Source organism: Salvelinus sp. IW2-2015, linkage group LG8, assembly GCF_002910315.2.
Source record: "Salvelinus sp. IW2-2015 linkage group LG8, ASM291031v2, whole genome shotgun sequence".
In the NCBI taxonomy this organism is placed as follows: Eukaryota; Metazoa; Chordata; class Actinopteri; order Salmoniformes; family Salmonidae; genus Salvelinus; species Salvelinus sp. IW2-2015.
Window position 1 is genome coordinate 17,713,251 of NC_036848.1, and position 24,167 is coordinate 17,737,417.

Below are 24,167 nucleotides of genomic sequence, written 5' to 3' on the forward strand. Positions count from 1 at the left end.
TGGGCAACCTCATTAGGATGGAAAACACAGGAAGCAAAGGTCAATAGGTCATCGACTGGATGTTTACAGGTCATTCTAGTGTCAGAAACGTTCAGTTTCCTGTTTTTCATGTTAAATATTAAGGCCGGCATTCATTGATTAGTGTGTTGGATTTTCACAAATTATTTTCATACATTTTTCTATGTAGTTGTATCCCTGAACTAGCACACCTGATTCAATTAGTCAAGGGATTGATGATTAGTTGAGAATCAGGTGTGCTAGCCCTGGAATAGATTAAATACAATGAACAGCCAGGGGGGTCCCCCAGGAATGGTTTGAGTAATGCTAATATAATAGGGCGGTTAGGCCGACTGTTTTAGTACTGTATGTATTATTTGAGTGTGTTGACATAACTATTATTTTGGTTACGATTTACAGCCAAGGTTACAAACTTTTTCAAATTTTCAGGCATCACCACGGTCCTGACCATGACCACGTTAAGCATCAGCGCACGCCACTCCCTCCCCAAAGTCTCCTACGCCACCGCCATGGACTGGTTCATTGCCGTGTGCTTCGCCTTTGTCTTCTCCGCTCTCATAGAGTTCGCTGCCGTCAACTACTTCACCAATGCAGAGATGGAGAGACTGAAAAGGAAGCCGGCAAAATGCCCGCCGGCGCCCCAAACAACCCCAGTGAAAGTGAAGGATATGGAGGAAGTTCTGCAGGTGTGTTAAGACCTATCCTCATTCCCTATACCCTTTTCCACTTCAGAGACTGAAGTGTGTGCACTTGTTCATTCCCCTTCGTTAATTTGTATGCTGATCATCAAATGGAGATTCATTGCAAGTCTAAAAATCGGATAAATGGACTTACTAAAATGTCCTGGTTTTTTTGTCAGATAATACAGTAACTGAAGGTTACTTTAGCATTGATAATTTATTAAGTTTGGAGGGTCTCTCTTTTCCTGGCTCTCTCCCTCTCTCTTAGTACCTCTCTTTTTCTTTGTGCCTCTCTCTCTTTCTCTTTGTTCCTCTTTCTGCCAGCCTTCTCGCCCTTCTCTCCCACTCTCTCCATGGTATCATGAGTTAGAAACATTCACTTCCTGAAGGCCAAATAGGAATAGTAAATGGTGAATACATGTTAAGTTTGTCCCATTTAGAGTACAGCTGCACAGCTGTCTGCTTAGATCAATGCACGCCATTTGTAATCCAGCGCAGAGGCTTAGCAATATTATCTCAAAAGAATTCTAAATATGCTCTGAATGTCCTACATTTGCTTGCTTTCTCACAATTTCAAAAAAAATCTTCAACATGAAGATAAGTGTGTTATGAAGACCTGTGTTTTAGAATATTCTTATCATTTTCATTTGTTACCTGCATTTACAATGTGATGCAAGCATGTTTGCAAGAGCCATTTAGGTATTACAAAAAAAATGAACGGCTCCTACAAAGTTCTTGGTTTTGCTCGTCATACTGCGTACAGCATGTTCTCATGAAAGGGTATTTGTACAGAATCGCGTGTAATGGGGGTTGACCAAACATGTTTATATTGAATTCATTACTCCATGCACTTGCCTTCTACTGTAGTAAGAACACAATCCTTCATTTAAGGAGAAATTACATGCTAACTATCTCATGTCACAGTCCAACTGTTGATTGATGGCTGATACTGATCAGAAAACAGCCATACATTCCCTCTGTATGGCCCGATGACTGCTTAAAGTGTGCCCTGTGGATCTCAAATCTTTGTGCGGCGTAATCGCGCCTGAATGCAGTTTTAGTGACAACGGCACATCAATGGATTAGCAGGTTGCCACAGCAACACTGCTGGGGCACATCTGTACAAGTTTCAGAAGCCCTGGCGCTGGGAGATAACTCTGTTCCTACAGAGCTGTGGCTCCTGCCCCGCACGGCTAACAGTGGGCAAATCTGCTCGGCATTAGGGCCCACGGTGTCTATTGATGTGGCTCAGATTTATCTAAAACCTTTTACCTCCCAGCCATAGTGATGTCAAACCTAGCCTAGTGTCCACAGCACTGCGCCTCACATCTCTCAGACAGTAAGCAATACGCTTGCCAGTTAGCACATTCCAATAGCGGAATTATCACCGGTGAGGCTATAGTGCAGCACCTCCCTCTTCTGGGGCTGAACCCTATGCTAGCTCTCAGGAGATAAGCTCTTTTGATGTTTTACTCTACTGCCATGCCGCCCCATGGAACAGTACCTTGTGACATAAGCTTGTGTGAAATGAGTGAACCTACACCAATAACGTCTGGGAGCTGGGCTATTCTACCACGCAGTGCAGTATGTATGCAGACTAAAGAGTGTCGGCGGTATAAAGTAGGCCAGTCATATTCAGGCCCATAGGCAAGGGTTAGAATCAGAGGTTCCTGACTGTTAACATGGTATAGCTCTGCATAGTTGATATTTATCAGCTCAGTACAATTGTCATATTGTACCTTATCACAAAGAATCAAAGAAAATAGTCACATTTAATTCAGATTGCTCCACTTCAAGGGGTTTGCTTGTTGTTGCACATGAGTGAACTATGTGCACAATTCATTCACATCACTGCAGTTTTGGGTTGATGGTTATTTTTCCCTCTCCACAGCATAACCCTGACACCAATGGTAACCTGCGGAAACGGATGAACTATATGTCCCAGCAAGATGGCCAGAAAGCAGAGTCCAACAGCACAGCAGCGGCAAGAGGGGTAACCAGGAAACAACCCCAGTCTGGCCAATCATCTTCATCCAAGGGGGCAACTGGCGGCGCCATCATCCTACCACACTCCAGCCCCGGCCCCGCCAGCCAACCCAACACTTCCTCCTTGACCCTGTCTGCCATGAACATGCCCCTGGCTCCACCCACAACTGAGAAAGCAATGACAATACCAGCCAACCAGAGCCAGCCCATCGCTGACTCCTCGCTCCAGGACCTTCTAGGACCCAGACTGGAGCACATTCAGCTGATGGGCAAAAATGAGCCCAAGCAGTCGCCATGCTCCCAGCCGACCACCGCCAGTATGGGCGGGACCAGTAAAATCGACAAGTATGCCCGCATCCTGTTCCCAGTGTCCTTTGGCGCATTCAACATGGTGTACTGGGTGGTTTACTTGTCGAAAGATACCATGGAGGCCAAATTTAGAGGCCAAATCTAGTTTCTAGCTCCTCTTGGGGTCATTTTGGGAATCATTTTCTACAAAATGTAAAATGACAGGAGAAAAAGAGCTTTGGAGACATGGGAGATTAAATCATTTTTTCAACTAACAAGGAAACCAAATATGCTGGACAAGAGCCTCAAAAGATTACACCCAGGAATACTAATCTCAGCACATCTGTTTGTTTAATTTCCGAGAGGTCTTCTGAGAATGAGCATGGTAACAAAACCATAAAACCATTTTTTTTTAAATGTCTGATTCAAACAAATATCACAACTATACTCTGGGTGGCCATATCCAATATGCAATACAGTAATGGTTTGATGGATTGGTTAGTAGTTCATACGGTTTTGTGCGCTACTTGTTATTGTGCATCATCCTACTATTAATGTAGAATGCCATGCACTACCATGAGTCCATCGGGACACGCCCAGTAGTTCTGTTGGTTACCATCTGGGCGCACTACGTCATTTCAACATGGAATGTTGGTAATATTTGGTTGAGACGTTGATCAATAAGATTTCAACCTTTATTCACCCACTCAAAAAGAAAGCCATGAGTTTGTTGAATTCCCAATGTGTTATCACTATGCTTTTAACCATCTAAAAGCACAACCAAATTCCAATGGGAAAAACAATGTCTGATTTTTGATTTAGTCATCTAAATGTGTTATTAGTGCACTTTGAGCCATTTAAAAAGCAGAACAAAGTTCAAATGGAAATACAATGTTAGATGTTGTATTTATACAAGAACTTCATGTGTTATCACTGTGCTTCATCTAATAGCAAAACCAAATGACCTGGGTTGCAGTTGAGATTACATTAAAAGTACGTGATGCTGGTCGAGATTCTGCGCAGATTATTATAGCAATTGTAAAGATCTCCACATACCAGCGACCTTTGCATGCTGTCTTGAACATGCACGCTTTCTATGATTACATAAGAAGACATTTAGTAACAGTAACCTCAATGTGGCCATGGATGTGTTACTCATATTAGGTTAAATAAATACTGTTACATTAGTTTGTAAGATAGCCTTAACTTCATGCTATTTACTGTATTACAAAAGTAATATTGAACTGTGTGTCACCAAATATCATCATTTAAAGGAGAAGTTCTGTATCTAATGATTTGAAAGTTTCATCTGAGCCACGGGCTTAATCCGATTCTTTAAAATGTTGAGTTTTGGTTGAGATGGAGGCATATAAATGATTAATTTGTAGACGAACTAGAATTAATGCCAGTCTGTCAGTGGCAGAAAACTATCCAAGCAGAAAACACATCTCCTTCAAATGTTAATATTTGGTTGTGTTGACAACCAAACACAACTCAATATCCAGCTTGTCTAAAAATGAATAATTTGATATGTTGGATTCACGTCTCCATCTCAACCAAATATCCAAGTTAAAGAATAGGACTAAATAAAATCAAAAGGTAAATGCACTTTATTCAAAGTTTGATTTAGTACTATTCTTTAACTTAGATTTTTGGTTGAGATGAGGACGTGTATCCAACATAATAATTATTCACTTTAAATCTTTAAAATCAACCAAAGCTTGAAACCCTAAACCTAAATGTATTTTTAGTTGAACCCTGGGTTGAATTGAAACAGTAGCTGTTGAGGACTTCGCACATACAGTCGTGGCCAAAAGTTTTGAGAATGACACAAATATTAATTTTCACAAAGTCTGCTGCCTCAGTTTGTATGATACTATGCAATTTATATGTATATGCAATTTGCATACACTCCAGAATGTTATGAAGAGTGATCAGATGAATTGCAATGAATTGCAAAGTCCCTATTTGCCATGCAAATGAACTGAATCCCCCCAAAAAATATTTCCACTGCATTTCAGCCCTGCCACAAAAGGACCAGCTGACATCATGTCAGTGATTCTCTCGTTAACACAGGTGTGAGTGTTGACGAGGACAAGGCTGGAGATCACTGTCATGCTGATGGAGTAACGAATAACAGACTGGAAGCTTCAAAAGGAGGGTGGTGCTTGGAATCATTGTTCTTCCTCTGTCAACCATGGTTAACTGCAAGGAAACACGTGCCGTCATCATTGCTTTGCACAAAAAGGGCTTCACATGCAAGGATATTGCTGCCAGTAAGATTGCACCTAAATCAACCATTTATCGGATCATCAAGAACTTCAAGGAAAGCAGTTCAATTGTTGTGAGGAAGGCTTCAGGGCGCCCAAAAAAGTCCAGCGAGCGCCAGGACCATCTCCTAAAGTTGATTCAGCGGCGGGATGGGGCACCGCCAGCACAGAGCTTGCTCAGGAATGGCAGCAGGCAGGTGTGAGTGCATCTGCACACACAGTGAGGCGAAGACATTTGGAGGATGGCCTGGTGTCAAGAAGGGGAGCAAAGAAGCCACTTCTCTACAGGAAAAACATCAGGGACAGACTAATATTCTGCAAAGGTACAGGGATTGGACTGCTGAGGACTGGGGTAAAGTAATTTTCTCTGAATCCCCTTTCTAATTGTTTGGGGTATCCGGAAAAAAGCTTTTCCGGATAAGACAAGGTGAGCGCTACCATCAGTCCTGTGTCATGCCAACAGTAAAGCATCCTGAGACCACATGTGTGGGGTTGCTTCTCAGCCAAGGGAGTGGGCTCACTCACAATTTTGCCAAAGAACACAGCCATGAATAAAGAATGGTGCCAACACATCCTCTGAGAGCAACTTCTCCCAACCATCCAGGAACAGTTTGGTGATGAACAATGCCTTTTCCAGCATGATGGAACACCTTGCCATAAGGTAAAAGTGATAACTAAGTGGCTCGGTGAAAAAAGAAATCGATATTTTGGGTCCATGGCCAGGAAACTCCCCAGACCTTAATCCCATTGAGAACTTGTGGTCAATCCTCAAGAGGCGGGTGGACAAACAAAAACCCACAAATTCTGACATACTCCAAGCATTGATTATGCAAAAATGGGCTGCCATCAGTCAGGATGTGGCCCAGAAGTTAATTGACAGCCTGCCAGGGCGGATTGCAGAGGTCTTAAAAAAGAAGGGTTAACACTGCAAATATTGACTCTTTGCGTCAACTTCATGTAATTGTCAATAAAAGCCTTTGACACTTATGAAATGCTTGTAATTATACTTCAGTATTCCATAGTAACATCTGACAATTTCTAAAGACACTGAAGCAGCAAACTTTGGAAATTAATATTTGTGTCATTCTCAAAACTTTTGGCCACGACTGTAGACCTGAACAGTATCATTGATGAAATGACTTATAAAGTATGTTTACATTTCATTTGCTTTGTTAATTGTGATCAGTGTCCCTTCCACGGTACGGTTGAGCTAACGTAGGCTAATGCGATTAGCATGAGGTTGTAAGTAACAAGAACTTTTCCCAGGACAAAGACATATCTGATTTTGACAGAAAGCTTAAATTCTTGTTAATCTAACTGCACTGCCAATTTACAATTGCTATTACAGTGAAATAATACCATGCTATTGTTTGAGGAGAGTGCACAATTCTGAACAAGAAAAGTTATTTATAAACAAAATAGGCACATTTGGCCAGTCTTGATACTACATTTTGAACAGAAATGCATTGGTTCGTTGTATCAGTCTAAAACGTTGCACATACACTGCTGCCATCTAGTGGCCAAACTCTAAATTGCACCTGGGCTGTAATAATACATTATGGCCTTTCTCTTGCATTTCAAAGAAGATGGTACAAAAAAAATACAAAATAATGTTTTTTTCGTTTCTGATTATATTTTACCTGATCTATTGTGTTCTCCTACATTTCTTTCACATTTCCACAAACTTAAGTGTTTCCTTTCAAATTGTACCAAGAATATGCATATCCTTGCTACAGGCAGTTAGATTTGGGTATGTCATTTTAGGCGAAATGTTTAAAAAAAAGGGGCGGATCCTTATTAAACCTACCCTTTGGAAGGACTTCTATAGCAACAGAGAATCTATTTAGTTATTAAGAGATGAATTGTCATTCTCACCATAGCACATTGGTCGTAGTCAGTGACATATCGAAGCTGGGCTTGGTTAAAACCCTGGATGTGAGACCAAAGGGATAGATCATGTCTCCAGTAGGAGGTGCTGCCTAGCCTATTTTTTTCCTGATAGTGAATTTAACATTGAAGATCTGATATTGTTTCAAAGGTAGAAATTCAACATATTTTATACAAGGTTCGTCTATGTTGAAAATTGGTTTCCATGATGACAAATCTTGTGTTTTAAATATCACCCTCAAAAAAACAGTTTACGTTGTACTTTTTACAAATCCATTGTATTTTCCATGTAGATTCCACATCCCCATACATTGACAAATTAAATTGAAACAACGTTGGTTCACTTTGTGCCCAGTGGGTAGGGACTTGGTGAGGAAGTGGGAAAGTGTGCTATGTAATTCTCTCTGGTCGTTAGGTATCGAGAGTGTTTATAGGGTCTCTATGCCAACTTTGGACAGATTTCCACTGATAAGTTACAGAAGTCTACATTGTCAATTCTTACACTTGTGCCATGTCCATAGCATCCTCTTACGGTGAAAATGTACTTCTGTCTAATCTTTCCCTGACGGCAACTCTCCTCTCGCCTTGCCAGCTGAGGTGATGTCACCTGCAGAGGCATGGTCGGTGATCATCCTGATGCTGGGTTTCCTGCAATGCTAATGGCTATTATCACCCAGATAGGTCACACATCGTTGGCCCCTCAGTCACTGTTGACCTAATAGTGCATGTCTTCCATTTCCTGAAGGTGGGACTCGAAACAGAGGCTGATGGACAGATCAAGATGTCTGCCTCAGCTTCATGTCTCCTCGATGCACTCGTGTGAAATTGATTCTGCCCCACCCCTTAACAAAACACACATCCACGTACAACAACACTCTTTAAGGACCTTGTTAGCAGCAGGTGAGATGGGGTTTTGATGCATTTCTGTGTGTTCTATTTCCCAGCTGTCCCCATTGTTTTCTGTCTCAATAACACACCTTGCCTAGGGATTGATGTGGGTGTCATCGGTGGGTCGCCTTGCTTGTTTAAACAATCCTAGGCTAGACGGCGGCCGGCTAATGAAAGTTAGGTCTTACGTAAGGAGCTCCTGGATGCTGTTTGGGAGCGGCAGAACAGAGGAGAAGTGTAGTGAGTCTAGTGGAAATAGCCAGAGTGCTCTTGCAGAGGATGTGGTTGACTGGTTACATCTGATACTTAAGCATCTCCCTGGGTGGTTAGCGTCACCATAGCAGAGGGAGATATAGAGGTATTGCCCAGGCCCAATGAGGAAACACATCAACATCCCAGATTTCTTCGTACATTTCTTTATTTTTATGTCCTGAATATCTAAAGGAGGCTGCTTAGAAGAAGCAGTTCTGGGAAAAAATGTGTTAACACACCGCAAACCTGGACATAAACTGTACACCACTGTTACGCCCAAGTTTTTTTTTTTTAATTGCTCACTAAAGATGTTCTCAGAGACATGGTCCTGAAGGTCAATAGTTCAATTTATGGGACATACGTTGGTTTTCATAACGCCCTGTCCATTGTCGCATATTCATCAGAAACACAACTCCTTCAAAGGTCCTTTTTATCATACGTATTTTTGGTTCAATAATATGTGGGGTTACATTTCACTGTAATTGTGTCTTACACAAAAGTCTTGTGAGGTTTGTGTTCTTATGCCCATAACTATAATTTCAGCTTGGAGATCACGTTAAGCTTTCCTCCACCCGTTTGTATGGTTTTAACGATTACTGTCATATTGGACTCAGGTACAGAGCTTTGTCTTTGTTTTCTGTTTTAGGGATGAAGCTTATTCCTCGATCTACTGCCATTGGAAGATAATCATATTTGGTAAATGACTTAGCAATGGAAGTCTTTGTCTCTGAGAAACACCGGAGATTGAAAATGATTTATTGTGCAATTAATTATGTGCACAGATATCCATAATTGTCTTTGGACTGCCTCCAGAGACCACAACCAAGCCCAGGAGAGAAATATAACAACAATAAGAATTGGGATGGCATACACATGCGTGGAATTTTTTTAAAGTATATATTTTGACTTCTTTCCAAAAGGTCAACCCTTACAACAAATTGTGAACTCCTCCTGACTGTACATACAATAACCGAATGTCTTTGTACATAATACTGACGTTTTTGTAGTCGAGAGAATATTTATCATTGCCCTATGCAAGAATAACACTATAGAATTGTTACATAGTTGCCCATTCTGGGTTCCTTGGTGAGGAAGCTACATCAACATCAGCCAAATAAACAGAGTGCATATGTTACAGCATTTGGTAGTTCTGTTTTCTCCATCTTCTCTTCCCGAAGAATTCAGCAGGTGTTGTGTTACTATATGTTGTGGTCAGCCTTTAGGCTATATAGTCAAAGTTCCAGCCATGTGTCTTCTTCAGCACCCTATCTGGTAAAAGGCTTGTATTGTGATGCGTTTTAACAAACATAAAAATTAAAAATAAATAGGTGAATCTGTTTGCATAACAAAATGTTTACGTCCATATTAGGACATCAGTCATCCTCCTCAAACCCCAAACACAGGTCAAACATCAACCCTCCAGTTTTGTCCAGTTCTCTCTTTTTTTGTACTTCCTAACCCTTAGGGCTAAAGTGTTACAAACTGCAGAGTGCAAAGTAACTGCAGTGACAGCCCCGGCGTGAAAATAATAATAATAATAATAGCTTGGCTGTAAATAACATTAACAATTTGTCGGTGCTTGACTCGGCAATTTCACAAAGCAATTAAAGCATAATTAAGAAATATTACTTCATAGACGGTTGGCTGAGCGCATGTCACTGACAAGTGCTAGGCAAAGGGCTGAGGGCTGTGACTCATGCTTGTTGTGTCCTGCTGCTGCTATCCCAATTGTACACAGACACATCTCACTGGTTAGCATCTGCATGTCACAGCAGTCAATGATGTGTGAGCAACTCGACAACAACCCCCAAACTGGAGTGAAATAAGGAGGAAATGTCTCAATTAGTAGAGTATTGTGTCTGAGTACAGTATTGGTGGTGACATAATATATGCATGTACTGTACTATGTGGTTTTTTTCTCTCTTTACCCATAACAGTTTTGTCTGCTCATGTAGCCATTTGCTTCTTTGGTTATAGTAAGAAAAGACAGTTTAACTAATCTCATTTTCATAATCGGGTTATATTTCATTATTCAAAATGATTGGAATCCTACCTTGTTTCTTACCTTTGCCAAAATCAACTCACATCCTCTTCACGCCCATAAAAGGTATACCGTTTAGAACTTTAGGTCAACACACTAGTCTGTCCTGCTTTAAATATGTTTACTATACTGCCCCCTGCTGACATGTTACGATATTACACAATAAACTGAAAATACTGTGGCAGCAATAACTATAAAGTCTTACTGTTTTTTAGTGTATGTTGTCAGAATTTGCCTATTGATAATGAGTCTTGCAGCCTAACCAAAGGGGACAGAACTATACTAATGTAAATGTCTAAGCTACCAACCTTTTACTGAACGAGACAATATTAACCCAGAGATATTTAGATTAGGGCATATTTATAGATTTAGTCATGTGTTATAAGGTTGTTTGTTGGATTCTTTTTTATACTGCCCACAAAACTACGCTTTTCAAGATGCTCGGTCCTGACTTTGTGTGGTGTGATAATGAAAGTTGTGGGTGGGTGTATTACATTTTCTTACATAATATTTCGTTTTCCTAATATCTTGTACCCTACCAAGAACAAGAGGACTGCAGCATCTGTGGTGCTTGGACCCTTGACAAGTTCAGAAACGCATTCACATACAAATGTACACACATTAATCTATACTCAGTGGTGGAAAAAGTACCCAATTGTCACAACGGTAAAGATAACTTAATAGAAAATGACTCTAGTAAAAGTGAAATTCACTCAGTGAAATACTACTTGAGTAGAATTCTAAATATTTGGCTTTATACAGACTTAAGTATAAAAAGTAAAGTAAAATTATAATTTCTGGATAGTCCAACACTCCAAGACATAATTTACAAACGAAGCATGTGTGTTTAGTAAATTCGTCAGATCAGAGGCAGTAGGGATGACCAGCGATGTTCTCTTGATAATTGGGTGAATTGGACCATTTTCCTGTCCTGTTTAGCATTCAAGTACTTTTGGAGTGTCAGGGAAAATGTATGGAGTAAAAAGTACAGTATTTCCATTAGGAACGTAGTGAAGTAATAGTAAAAGTTGCCAAAAATATAAATCGTAAAGTACAGATACCCCCTCAAAAACTATTCAAGTACTACTTTAAAGTAGGCCTACAGCCTATACTTATTTAGTCTAAGCGTTTGTTTTGCACCTCTTGTGCATTTCCGATTTCTTATGGTTAAATAAAAAAACGTATCTCCCACAGAAAGAATTCCCTTCCATTGCTTGGCGTTCTTCTCCTTGAGCATATTCATGTTTGTCTCGTTAATGTTGTTCTCGGAGAAATGTACTGAAGAGAATAGGACACAACGAACTGCAAAAAATAGAGACGGCGGTAGAATTCCATTTGGTTTGTTTCCTTGGTAACCTGAAGTAAATTAGAAACGAAATGCAGAGAGATTAACTCCTGGGAATTACATTGCCAAGGTCACAAGGTTGGCATCTTAATTCACATACATGTGTGTATGATTCATTAATCTCTCCTCCACATAAGAGAAGAGCTAAAAATAGTTGTTTTTTTATTGTTATGTATGGCCTTCATTGCATTAATAATTTCATCTTTCATAATTTTTTCACTGTTTAGTCTTTTTTTCTTCAGTTTGGTGCATTTACTCTAAATAAAAGTGGGGTTAAATCTGAAAGTTTGGGAGTGCCATTTTCAGTTGCCCATGTTCCCTAATTGCATCTAGAAATGAAAAGACATTAAAAATATATATTTTGTACATACCTCATAATTCAGTTGTTTCTATTGTTTCATAACAGGGAAGCATTTTGGGTTGCCATTACCTTTGAGTAAAGAAAAAGCAAAGCAACACAAAAGCTAAATCTCCATTATTGGCATGACATGTTTCACAATATAAACATAATCATTTCAGCGAGACCCATCCATGTAGGTGTGTAACCTATTTCATTAATGAATGTATTAATTAATGCTTTTATTCCTCCTAGTGTGCATACTTAGAGTCAATATCCAACACGTGTAACAGAGGAAAAGCTAAGTATTTGTGAAGCATGACTGAGTTATTGTTGCCATCTGTCAGAGCACAGTAATCATGTGCAATATTTTGAAATGCATAAATGTTTTACAGATTCGTGAACAACACCAGAATAACAAGGTATGTCAAGTCTCATCATATTATTTCACCTTTTTGTCACCTTTTCATTCTAGAGAGACAAGGGTTCTACATTAGGGTTGAATAGCGGGAACCGAGATTTACCAATATTTCCAGCCCAAACCCGCTCCCTTTTCCTGGGATGACTAACTGCAAGAAACCGGTAAATTATAATAAACTATTTATATGAATGTGAAATGGTACTGTTCAATGATATGCAATGCCTAAATCTGACTTCTCTATGGCCTTCTATCTACATGATCAATGCTTAGGGTGGGGGAAAGACGGCGCATCTCATCGTGTAGTGCAGTTCACAATGCATGTATCATCTCATCGTGTAGTGCAGTTCACAATGCATGTATCATCTCATCGTGTAGTGCAGTTTCTACAATGCTAATGTATCATCTCATCAGTGTAGTTGCAGTTCACAATGCATGTATCATCTCACCGTGTAGTGCAGTTCAACAATGCATGTATCATCTCATCGTGTAGTGCAGTTCACAAATGCCATGTATCATCTCATCGTGTAGTGCAGTTCACAATGCATGTATCATCTCTCACTGTAAGTGCAGTTCACAATGCATGTATCACTCACCGTGTAGTGCAGTTTCACAATGCATTATCATCTCATCGTGTAGTGCCAGTTCACAATGCTGTATCATCTCACCAGGTAGTGGCAGTTTCACATGCATGTAAAATCATCTAATCGTGTAGTGCAGTTCACAATGCATGTATCATCTCATCGTGTAGTGCAGTTCACAATGCATTTGTATCATCTCACCGTGTAGTGCAGTTCACAATGCATGTATCATCTCACCGTGTAGTGCAGTTCAACAATGCATGTAATCATCTCATCGTGTAGTGGCAGTTCACAATGCATGTATCATCTCACCTGTGTAGTGCAGTTCACAATTGACTCAATGTGGTATCAATCTCATCGTGTAGTGCAGTTCACAATGCATGTATCATCTCACCATGTAGTGCAGTTCACAATGCATGTTATCATCTCATCGTGTAGTGCAGTTCACAATGCATGTATCATCTCACATGGTCAGTATGCAGTTCACAATGCATGTATCATCTCACTGTAGTGGCAGTTCACAATGCATGTTATCACTCCTCATCGTGTAGTGCAGTTCACAATGCATGTATCATCTCATCCGTTGTAGTGCAGTTTCACATAATGCATGTATCATCTCATCGTGTAGTGCAGTTCACAAGCATGTATCATCTCATCTGTAGTGCAGTTCACAATGCATGTATCATCTCACGTGTAGTGCAGTTCACAATGCATGTATCATCTCATCGTGTAGTGCAGTTCACAATGCATGTATCATCTCACCGTGTAGTGCAGTTCACAATGCATGTATCATCTCATCGTGTAGTGCAGTTTCACATGCATGTATCATCTCATCGTGTAGTGCAGTTACAATGCATGTATCATCTCATCATGTAGTGCAGTTCACAATGCATGTTATCATCTCATCGTGTAGTGCAGTTCACCAATGCATGTATCATCTCATCATGTAGTGCAGTTCACATAATGCATGTATCATCTCATCGTGTAGTGCAGTTCACAATGCATGTATCATCTCATCATGTAGTGCCCAAAGTTCAAATGCTATTGTATCATCCTCATCTGAAGTGGCAGTTCACCAATGCATGTATCATCTCCATCGTGTAAGTGCAGTTTTCACAAAATGCATGTATCATCTCATCAGTGTAGTGCAAGTTCACAATGGCATGTATCATCTCATAGGAGTTAGTGCAGTTCAATTAATGCATGTATCATCTCATCGTGTAGTGCAGTTCACAATGCATGTATCATCTCATCGTGTAGTGCAGTTCACAATGCATGTATCATCTCATCATGGTAAAAAAAATTGTTGTGACAGGTAGGCCTACAATTGCTGCAGCATAATATGCTACAGTAAAATAAGGACTGAATGCGCTACTAATTTACACATCTCCATCTGGCTTTCGGCGGTGAATTATTTTTATTGTAAAAATATGTATTTTTTGCAGCTGCAGAGTTTTAAAACGTATCACTCGAATATCATTGCTTCAAATCAGTGCACGTGAGCTCTCTCTGTCTTTCTCTTTCCATCAATACCATATATACACTATGTACACAAAAGTATGTGGACACCCTTCAAGTTAGTGGATACAGCTATTTCAGCCAAACCCATTGCTGACAGGTGTATAAAATCGAGCACGCCGCCATGCAATCTCCATAGACAAACATTGGCAGTAGAACGGCCTTACTGAAGAGCTCAGTGACTTTCAACGTGGCACCATCATAGGATGTCACCTTTCCAACAAGTCAGTTAGGCAAATGTCTGCCCTGCTAGAGCTGCCCCGGGCAAATGTAAGTGCTGTTATTGTGAAGTGGAAACGTCTAGGTGCAACAACGGCTCAGCCATGAAGTGGTAGGCCACACAAACTTGCAGAACGGGACCGCCGAGTGCTGAAGCGCGTAAAAATCATCTGTCCTCAGTTGCAACACTCACAACTGAGTTCCAAGCTGCCTTTGGAAGCAACGTCAGCACAAGAACTGTTCGGGTTTCCATGGCCGAGCAGCCGGACACAAGCCTAAAATCACAATGTGCAATGACAAGCGGCAGCTGGAGTTGTGTAAAGCTCGCCGACTTTGGAGCAGTGGAAACACGTTCTCTGGAGTGATGAATCATGCTTCACCATCTGGCACTCTGACAGACAAATCTGGTTTTGGCGGATGCCAGGAGAACGCTACCTGCCCCAATGCATAGTGCCAACTGTAATGTTTGGTGGAGGAGAAATAATGGTCGGGGGCTGTTTATCATGGTTCGGGCTAGGCCCCTTAGTTCCAGTGAAGGGAAATATTAACGCTACAGCATACAATAACCTTCTAGACGATTCTGTGCTTCCAACTTTGTGGCAACAGTTTCCTGTTTCAACATGACAATCCCCCGTGCACAAAGCGAGGTTCATATAGAAATGGTTTATCGAGATCGGTGTGGAAGGACTGGTCTGCACAGAGCCCTGACCTCAACCCCATCGAACACCTTTGGGATGAATTGGCACGCCGACTGTGAGCCAGGCCTAGCCACCCAACATCAGTGCCAGACCTCACTAATGGTCTTGTGATTGAATGGAAGCAAGTCCCCGCAGCAATGTTCAAACATCTAGTGGAAAGCCTTCCTAGAAGAGTGGAGGCTATTATTACAGCACAGGGGGGGACCAACTTCATATTAATGGCCATCATTTTGGAATTAGATGTTTGATAAACATGTGTCCACATACTTCTGGTGATGTAGTGTACACAGATAGATACACTACCAGTCAAAAGTTTTAGAACACCTACTCATTCAAGGGTTTGTCTTTATTTTTACTATTTTCTACATTGTAGAATAATAGTGAAGACATCAACACTATGAAATAACACATAAGGAGTCATGTAGTAACCCAAAGTTTAAAACAAATCCAAATATTTTATATTTGAGATTCTTCAAATAGCCACCCTTTGCCCTCATGACAGCTTTACACACTCTTGGCATTCTCTCAACCAGACTCATGAGGTAGTCACCTGGAATGCATTTCAATTAACAGGTGTGCCTTGTTAAAAGCACATTTTTGGCATTTATTTCCTTCTTAATGCCTTTGAGCAAATAAATTGTGTTGTGACAAAGTAGGGGTGGTATACAGAAGATAGCCCTATTTGGTAAAAGACCAAGCACATATTATGGCGAGAACAGCTCAAATAAGCAAAGAGAAACGACAGTCCATTACTTTAAGACATGAAGGTCAGTCAATATGGAACATTTCATGAACTTTTAAAGTTTCTTCACGTGCAGTCGCAAAAAAACATCAAGCGCTATGATGAAAATGGCTCTCATGAGGACCGCCACAGGAAAGGAAGACCCATAGTTACCTCTGCTGCAGAGGATAAGTTCATTAGAGAGTTACCAGCCTCAGAAATTGCAGCCCAAATAAATGCTTCACAGAGTTCAAGTAACAGACATATCTCAACATCAACTGTTCAGGGGAGGCTGTGTGAATCAGGCCATCATGGTCGAATTGCTGCATAGAAACCACTACTAAAGGACACCAATAATAAGAAGAGACTTGCTTGGGCCAAGAAACACGAGCAATGGACGTTAAACCAGTGGAAATTTGGTCTGGAGTATAAATTTTAGATTTTTGGTTCCAACCGCCGTGTGTTTGTGAGATGCTGTGTGGGTGAATGGATGATCTCCGCATGTGTGGTTCCCAACGTAAAGCATGGAGGAGGTGGTGTTATGGTGTGATGGTGCTTTGCTGGTGACACTGATTTATTTAGAATTCAAGGCACACTTAACCAGCATGGTTATTCTACAATGTGGAAAATAGTAAAAATAAAGAAAAATCCTTGAATGAGTAGGTGTTCTAAAACTTTTGACCGGTAGTGTAGATACCTTTTCTTCTCTTCACGAAGAAATCTGTCTGCATCTTATTCTAGTCCTATATTATTCAGCATGTCATTACAATGATGAAGATCAGCACAACAAAACATTTCATTTAACTGCTGAAAGAAAGGAAGGAATGAAACGACAATGAAGATAGAAAGAGGCAGGCTAATACGCACCTTGCAAAGCATTAGGGGAAATGTTATGAAAGGTGAGCTATACAGTGCCTACAGAAAGCATTCATACCCCTTGACTTATCCACATTTTGTCTTACCCATCTACACACAATACCCCATAATGACAAAGTGAAAACATGTTTTTAGATAGTTTAGCAAATGTATTGAAATACAGAAATATCTCATTTACGTAAGTATTCACACACAGGTACATCCAATTTCCTTTGATCATCCTTGTGATGTCGCTACAACTTGGAGTCCACCTGAGGCTAATTCAATTGTTTGGACATGATTTAGAAAGAAACACGTCCGTCTATATACAGTAAGGTCCCACAGTTGACAGTTCATGTCAGAGTAGAAACTATATCATGAAGTCCAAGGAACTGTCAGTAGATCTCTGAGATTTGTGATGAGGCATATATCTGGGGATGGGTATAAAACAATTTCTAGATTGTTGAAAGTTTCCAAGAGCACAGTGGTCTCTATCATTGAGAAATTGAAAAAATGTCCCATCTAACTTAACAGAGCTTGAGAAAATCTGCAAGGAATAATTGGAGAAAATCCCTGAATCCAGATGTGCAACGCTGATACAGACCTACCTAAAGATGAACCAAAGCTGTAATCGCAAAGTATTGACTGAGGGGTGTGAATACTTATGTAAATTAGATCTTTCTGTATTTCATTTTCAATAAATTTGCAAAAATATCTAAAAACATGTTTTCACTTTGTCCCTGTGGGCTATTGTCTGTAGATGGGTGAGGAAAATATTTCATCCATTTTGAATTCAGACTGTAACACAAAATGTGGATTAAGTCAAGGGGTATGAATACTTTCTGAAGGCACTGTATACATTGAGTGTACAAAATATCAGACACCTTCCAAATATCGAGTTGCAGTCATGGAAAAAGCTGGTGTTCCTAAAGTTTTATAGACTCAGGTTATATATTTTATTTTTATTTCACCTTTATTTAACCAGGTAGGCTAGTTGAGAACAAGTTCTCATTTGCAACTGTGACCTGGCCAAGACAAAGCATAGCAATTCGACACATACAACAACACAGAGTTACACATGGAATAAACAAAACATACAGTCAATAATACAGTAGAACAAAGAAAACAAAAAGTCTAAAAACAGTGAGTGCAAATCAAATCAAATGTATTTATATAGCCCTTCCTACATCAGCTGATATCTCAAAGTGCTGTACAGAAACCCAGCCTAAAACCCCAAACAGCAAGCAATGCAGGTGTAGAAGCACGGTGGCTAGGAAAAACTCCCTAGAAAGGCAAACCTGGGAAGAAACCTAAAGAGGAACCAGGCTATGAGGGGTGGCCAGTCCTCTTCTGCCTGTGCCGGGTGGAGATTATAACAGAACATGACCAAGATGTTCAAATGTTCATAAATGACCAGCATGGTCAATAAATAAATAATCATAGTAGTTGTCGAGGGTGCAACAATCAGCACCTCAGGAGTAAATGTCAGTTGGCTTTTCATAGCCGATCATTAAGGTATCTCTACCGCTCCTGCTGTCTCTAGAGAGTTGAAAACAGCAGGTCTGGACAGGTAGCACGACCGGTGAACAGGTCAGGTTTCAATAGCCGCAGGCAGAACAGTTGAAACTGGAGCAGCAGCACGGCCAGGTGGACTGGGGACAGCAAGGAGTCATCATGCCAGGTAGTCCTGAGGCATGGTCCTAGCGCTCAGGTCCTCCGAGAGAGAGAGAGAAAGAAAGAAAGAGAGATTAGAGAGAGCATACGTTTAATTCACACAGGACACCGGATAAGACAGGAGAAGTACTCCAGATGAGTTAAGATAAAGGAGTTAAGGCAATAAATAGGCCGTAGTGGTGAAGTAATTACAATATAGCAATTAACACTGGAATGGCAGATGTGCAGAAGATGAATGTGCAAGTAGAGATACTGGGTGCAAAGGAGCAAGATAAATAAATAAATACAGTATGGGACGAGGTAGATAGATAGGCTGTTTACAGATGGGCTATGTCAGGTGCAGTGATCTGTGAGCTGCTCTGACAGCTGGTGCTTAAAGCTAGTGAGGGAGATATGAGATGTCTCCAGCTTCAGTGATTTTTGCAGTTCTGTTCCAGTCATTGGCAGCAGAGAACTGGAAGGAAATGTGGCCAAACAAGAATTTGGCTTTGGGGTGACCAGTGAGATATATCTGCTGGAGCAAGTGCTACAGGTGGGTGTGCTATGGTGACCAGTGAGCTGAGATAAGGCGGGCTTTCCTAGCAGAGACTTGTAGATAACCTGTAGCCAGTGGGTTTGGCGACGAGTATGAAGCGAGGGCAACAACGAGAGCGTACAGGTCGCAGTGGTGGGTAGTGTATGGGGTTTGGTGACAAAAACAGATGGCACTGTGATAGACAGATCCAATTTGTTGAGTAGAGTGTTGGAGGCTATTTTATAGATGACATCTCTGAAGTCGAGGATCGTAGGATGGTCAGTTTACGAGGTATGTTAGGAAGCCGATTCTAGATTTAATTTTGGATTGGAGATGCTTAATGTGAGTCTGGAAGGAGAGTTTTACAGTCTAACCAGACACCTAGGTATTTGTAGTCGTCCACGTATTCTAAGTCAGAGCGTCTAGAGTAGTGATTGCTGGACAGGACCGGCAGGTGCGGTTGCAGTAATCGCTTTTGAAAAGCATGCATTTAGTTTTACTTGCATTTAAGAGCAGTTGGAGGCCACGGAAGGAGAGTTGTATGGCATTGAAGCTCGTTTGGAGGTTAGTTAACACAGTGGCCAAAGAGGGGCCAGAAATATACAGAATGGTGTCGGCTAAGGCTATATATGCATCAGCCTACTAATTATAAAAATGTAAAATAGGGCCTATTATATTTAAAAACAAGGCAACAGTAAACATGTCATCCCCCACAAACGATGCAGCCCCATGGAGCTTGTTTAATTTACTTACCCAAGAGAGCATAGCTACATCTATGGGCTTTTATATTTTCCTGTCGTGCATAAGGTGCATTAGCCTATATATCATAGGCTATGTATTGGATAACAGCACAATCATTTGGGATTTTTTTGGGCTAGGACCCATAAAATGTCTTTAATGTATGGCTCATCAGGCTCGGGTACTGTAGTATCAGCTTTGAATTGTTATGCCATACAAAGCTCTCATCGAATTCAGACATATTTACTGTACATGCTTTATGCTCTAGAATGACACTTCCGGTTTTGGCTGGAAATACCGGGATACCCGGTAGAAAAGTGATTTATTCTCAGGATGGAACATTTGTAAAATACCGGAAAACATATTCAAAAAACATGTTGGGTGAACAGGTTCTACCTGGAAAGGGTTCTACGGTGACAAGCCATAGAACCCTTTATGACAGGTGGAACCTTTTTCCAAGAGTGGGGACATCATTACTGCCTTCATGACCTCCTACACTCTTAGAAAAAAGGTACTATCTAGAATCTTAAGGGTTTTTCCAGATATCCATTTAGGAGAACCCTTTGATTAACCTATTTGGTTCCAGGTAGAGCCTTTTTGGGTTCCATGAAGATTCTGGAACCAAAAAGGGTTCTACATGGAACCAAAGAGGTTTCTCCTATGGAGACAGCCGAATTATCCTTTTAGCAGTGGTGGGGAAAGTAGTCAGTTGGCATACTTCAGTAAAAGTAAAGATACCTTGATAGAAAATGACTCAAGTAAAAGTGAAAGTCACCCAGTAAAATACTACTCGAGTAAAAGTCTAAAAGTATTTGGTTTTAAATGTACTTAAGTATCAAAAGTAAGTGTAATTGCTAAAATGTACTTAAGTATCAAAAGTAAAAGTATAAATAATTTCAAGATCCGTATATTAAGCACACCAGACGGCACAATTTTTTTTTTTTTATTGACGGATAGCCAGGGGCACACTCCAACACTCAGTCATAATTTTTTAAATTATGAGATCAGAGGCAGTAGGGATGACCAGGGACGTTCTTTTGATGAGTGTGTGAATGTGACCATTTTCCTGTCAAAATGTAACAATTACTTTTGAGTGACAGGGAAAATGTATTAAGTGAAAAGTACATTATTTTCTTTAGGAATGTAGTGAAGTAAAAGTAAAAGTGGCCAAAAATATAAATAGTAAAGTAAAGTACAGATACCCACAAAAACTACTTAAGTAGTACTTTAATGTATTTTTACTTAAGTACTTTACATTACTGCTTTTTAGAACCGTTTTTTCTAAGAGTTTAGAGCAAATCCTTGTGACAGACCGGGACAGGGATTACAGGTCTAACTAATGGCATAAAAATGGCCAAACTGTTCTTAATTACCTTGACAGGGACATTTATCTAATGGGCATTTCTGAGACTGTTCTCAGACAACCTTCATTAGAGAATGACTTACTTTGGTTCTCTTCAAATTTACACTGGACAAATTGAGGACAGTAGATTCTTATGAGACGTACTGCTGTAAAACAGGCAACAGCGACTGGGATGGAAGGTGCACTTGTGATCATTTCCACCATTATGACAATAAGACCCTCCAGAACCCAGGAGAGAGGATTATGAGTGGCTGTTCCAATTACTGTACAGTGATGCTATTCCACACACCAAAGGATGGGCCAGTGGTCAACTTTTTCTTTTATTTTTAGATATTTTAAGACTAGTGTACAGTCTGACAAGGAGAAAAGAAAGAGCGAGAAACTAATGTATGACATTAGAGAACATCCTGTAACATTATCATAATAATATACAAAGTACATTGAATTAATAAGCCAATTCTGTTACAAATTAAACAATTATACATACTTCATTGAACCCATTAGACTTGCAACCTCTTCATATCTCTATTTCTCTCACTCACACACATATACACACTCACAGACACACTCTCTCTGTCTCACACACACACAAACAAAGACACACTCTCTCTGTCTCACAAACACACACAATAACACACACACACACACACACACCACACACACACACACACACACACACACACACACACACACACACACAACACACACACACACCACACACACACACACTCTGTCTCACAAACACACACACACTCACTCTTTCCACACACACTCACAAACACACACTCTCTCTCTCACGCACACAAACACACACACACTCAGTCTTTCACTCACACACACACAAAATTTCACCTCCTGAGTCCTTGCTACCTGTGAAGATGTAACACGGCTTGTCTTTTCTCATGAAGCAGTGGGATCTTTATCAGTGTCACAGACCCTCGACAGCCTCTTCATCTGTATTCTGCACAGCTTGTTGCCGAGGCAACTGGCGAGAGACAGATCCGGCAGTTCCAGCAACATGTGTAGGATCAGCTGACCAAAATTATGATAATGTGCGGCTGATTTAAGTGTGTGATTTGTGTGTTCTCATAAATCACTGCTTGCTGTTAATTGCCCTTGTTATACGTTTTTCTAAAATAATTCCAGCATGTCTAGTTTAAATGCACAATTACCGTAGTATCTTATCTTGCCATTTTATAATAACGTAAAACACATGAATGCCCTATATCACCTCAGTAAGCAGATTAGAATATGTAATAACATGTACATTTTGGATACACATTGAAATCGTGTCAATGTCTTGACTGTTAATATTGCAATCTTCCCCTCACAGATGATATGGCTATACTGTGAGGAACAATAGATGATAAATATGAGTAAAGATCATTTTATGAGTTTTAGATGGTAAAATTAGATGTTTCTTTATACAGATGGGAAGTGATATGTTGAGAGTTACAGTAATATTTTTCTCCAACAGAGGATGCTGTCATCCCCATTACTGGTTGTTGTTGGTATTGGCGGCAAGTGAAAAATCATTCAGGGGCGGGAGTGCACATTTCGGCAAGTATTCCTCAACCCTGCAAATCACACCTTCAGTTCCTATCCAGATTCCTTCTGCTACATTAATCATCTTGCCGTGTCACTTAGTCATCTTTTCCAAAGATGAACCCATGAGTCCTGTAAGCTTAATGTGATGCAACACCTAGCAATACAAATGATGTGCCATAATAACTTGTGGTTTTCTCATGATCTTTTTCTGGCTGCTATAAAGTGTTCTTTGCCAATGGCACAGAAATGTAGATAAAATATTTTTGTGCGGCAAATTCCTGTGAATTCTAAGATTTGCTTAACCTCATTGAACTATATTCTTCCTTCCAGACTGGTCTCCCTTTCAGCCATGGAGTTTAGTGTACCCTGTTCATTCCAGGTTTGACTTGACAGTGGGTATAGACCCCTTAAAGGACACTGAGAGTGAAAGTGCCATTGATATGACCGGTCACAGACTCCCAGGTATGTCCACTAATGGGATCAATGTAACCGTCCCCTGGCATGGAATGACAGCCTCCTCAGGCTGATTAGCTGCGGTAATAGCGCAATGCTGGTGGGAAATTGTGTTGTAATGAAAGGGTGGGTCGGAGTTGTAAGTTTGAAGGTTATAAATCAGTTATTGTAATATCGTAGTCTCACGCAGTACCAGTACTACAAGAATGTGCTTTAACCTAGTCTTGGAACTAAGAACCAAATTTCGCATGCTCCTCTGTCATTTAACGGTCCATCAAACTAGCTGGAACCAACCTATAGCTTTAATAAATTTGTAAATACATTTCTCCAAATAATCAATATTAGGTCTGAAGGATTGGTCCCCTTGACGGCTGGTTTGTTTCCCTACGTTTTTTCCTCAGCTGCCCGCAACCTTGGCCTGTCAACTACCAAGGTGTCTGACACCATGCTGGCCTGGACGTGAGAGGACACAGAGAACAAAGAGAGGGCAAAAAGAAGGGTGGAATTAGCGGCATCAAGGAAAAAAGAGTGGAGAACGATTCAGCAGATGGGAGGGAGAAATGACGGAGGAGGGGAAAGAGGTGGGAGAGTGTGTGCACAGATTGCGTTGGGTGGTGACATCCGGGTAGCAGTATGGCCACACAGATACATTTGAACATGTGAAAATCTGAGAAATCTAAAGTCATTGCATGTGCTGGTTAATATGAATGTAAATGTAGTGACAGTGTTGTTATTATGTATTTACATGTCGGTTATTGATTGACAGGTGGTGTGTTTATTCCTTACACTTTTAGGCAGCCATTTATTTCCCTGTTAAAACAAGAAGTTTTGGGGCTGTCTCTCGGCTAAGGAGTTATGAACGGTTAAATCTTGCT

General features: G+C 40.5%; 2 protein-coding genes across 2 annotated transcripts in view; one reads left to right on the forward strand and one right to left on the reverse strand.

Moving 5' to 3' along the window:
- The window catches only part of LOC111967008 (gamma-aminobutyric acid receptor subunit alpha-6-like), a 48,357-nt gene extending 37,894 nt beyond the window's left edge, over positions 1 to 10,463 (forward strand). The window contains exons 8-9 of the mRNA XM_023991916.2: positions 448 to 704; positions 2,590 to 10,463. Coding sequence (XP_023847684.2) covers positions 448 to 704; positions 2,590 to 3,138 — 806 coding nt within the window. The 3' untranslated portion in view covers positions 3,139 to 10,463. The remainder of the gene's footprint in view (positions 1 to 447; positions 705 to 2,589) is intronic.
- Positions 1 to 24,167, reverse strand: part of pcdh12 (protocadherin 12) — a 159,661-nt gene that overhangs the window by 12,261 nt on the left and 123,233 nt on the right. The gene's annotated exons all lie outside the window — the stretch shown is intronic.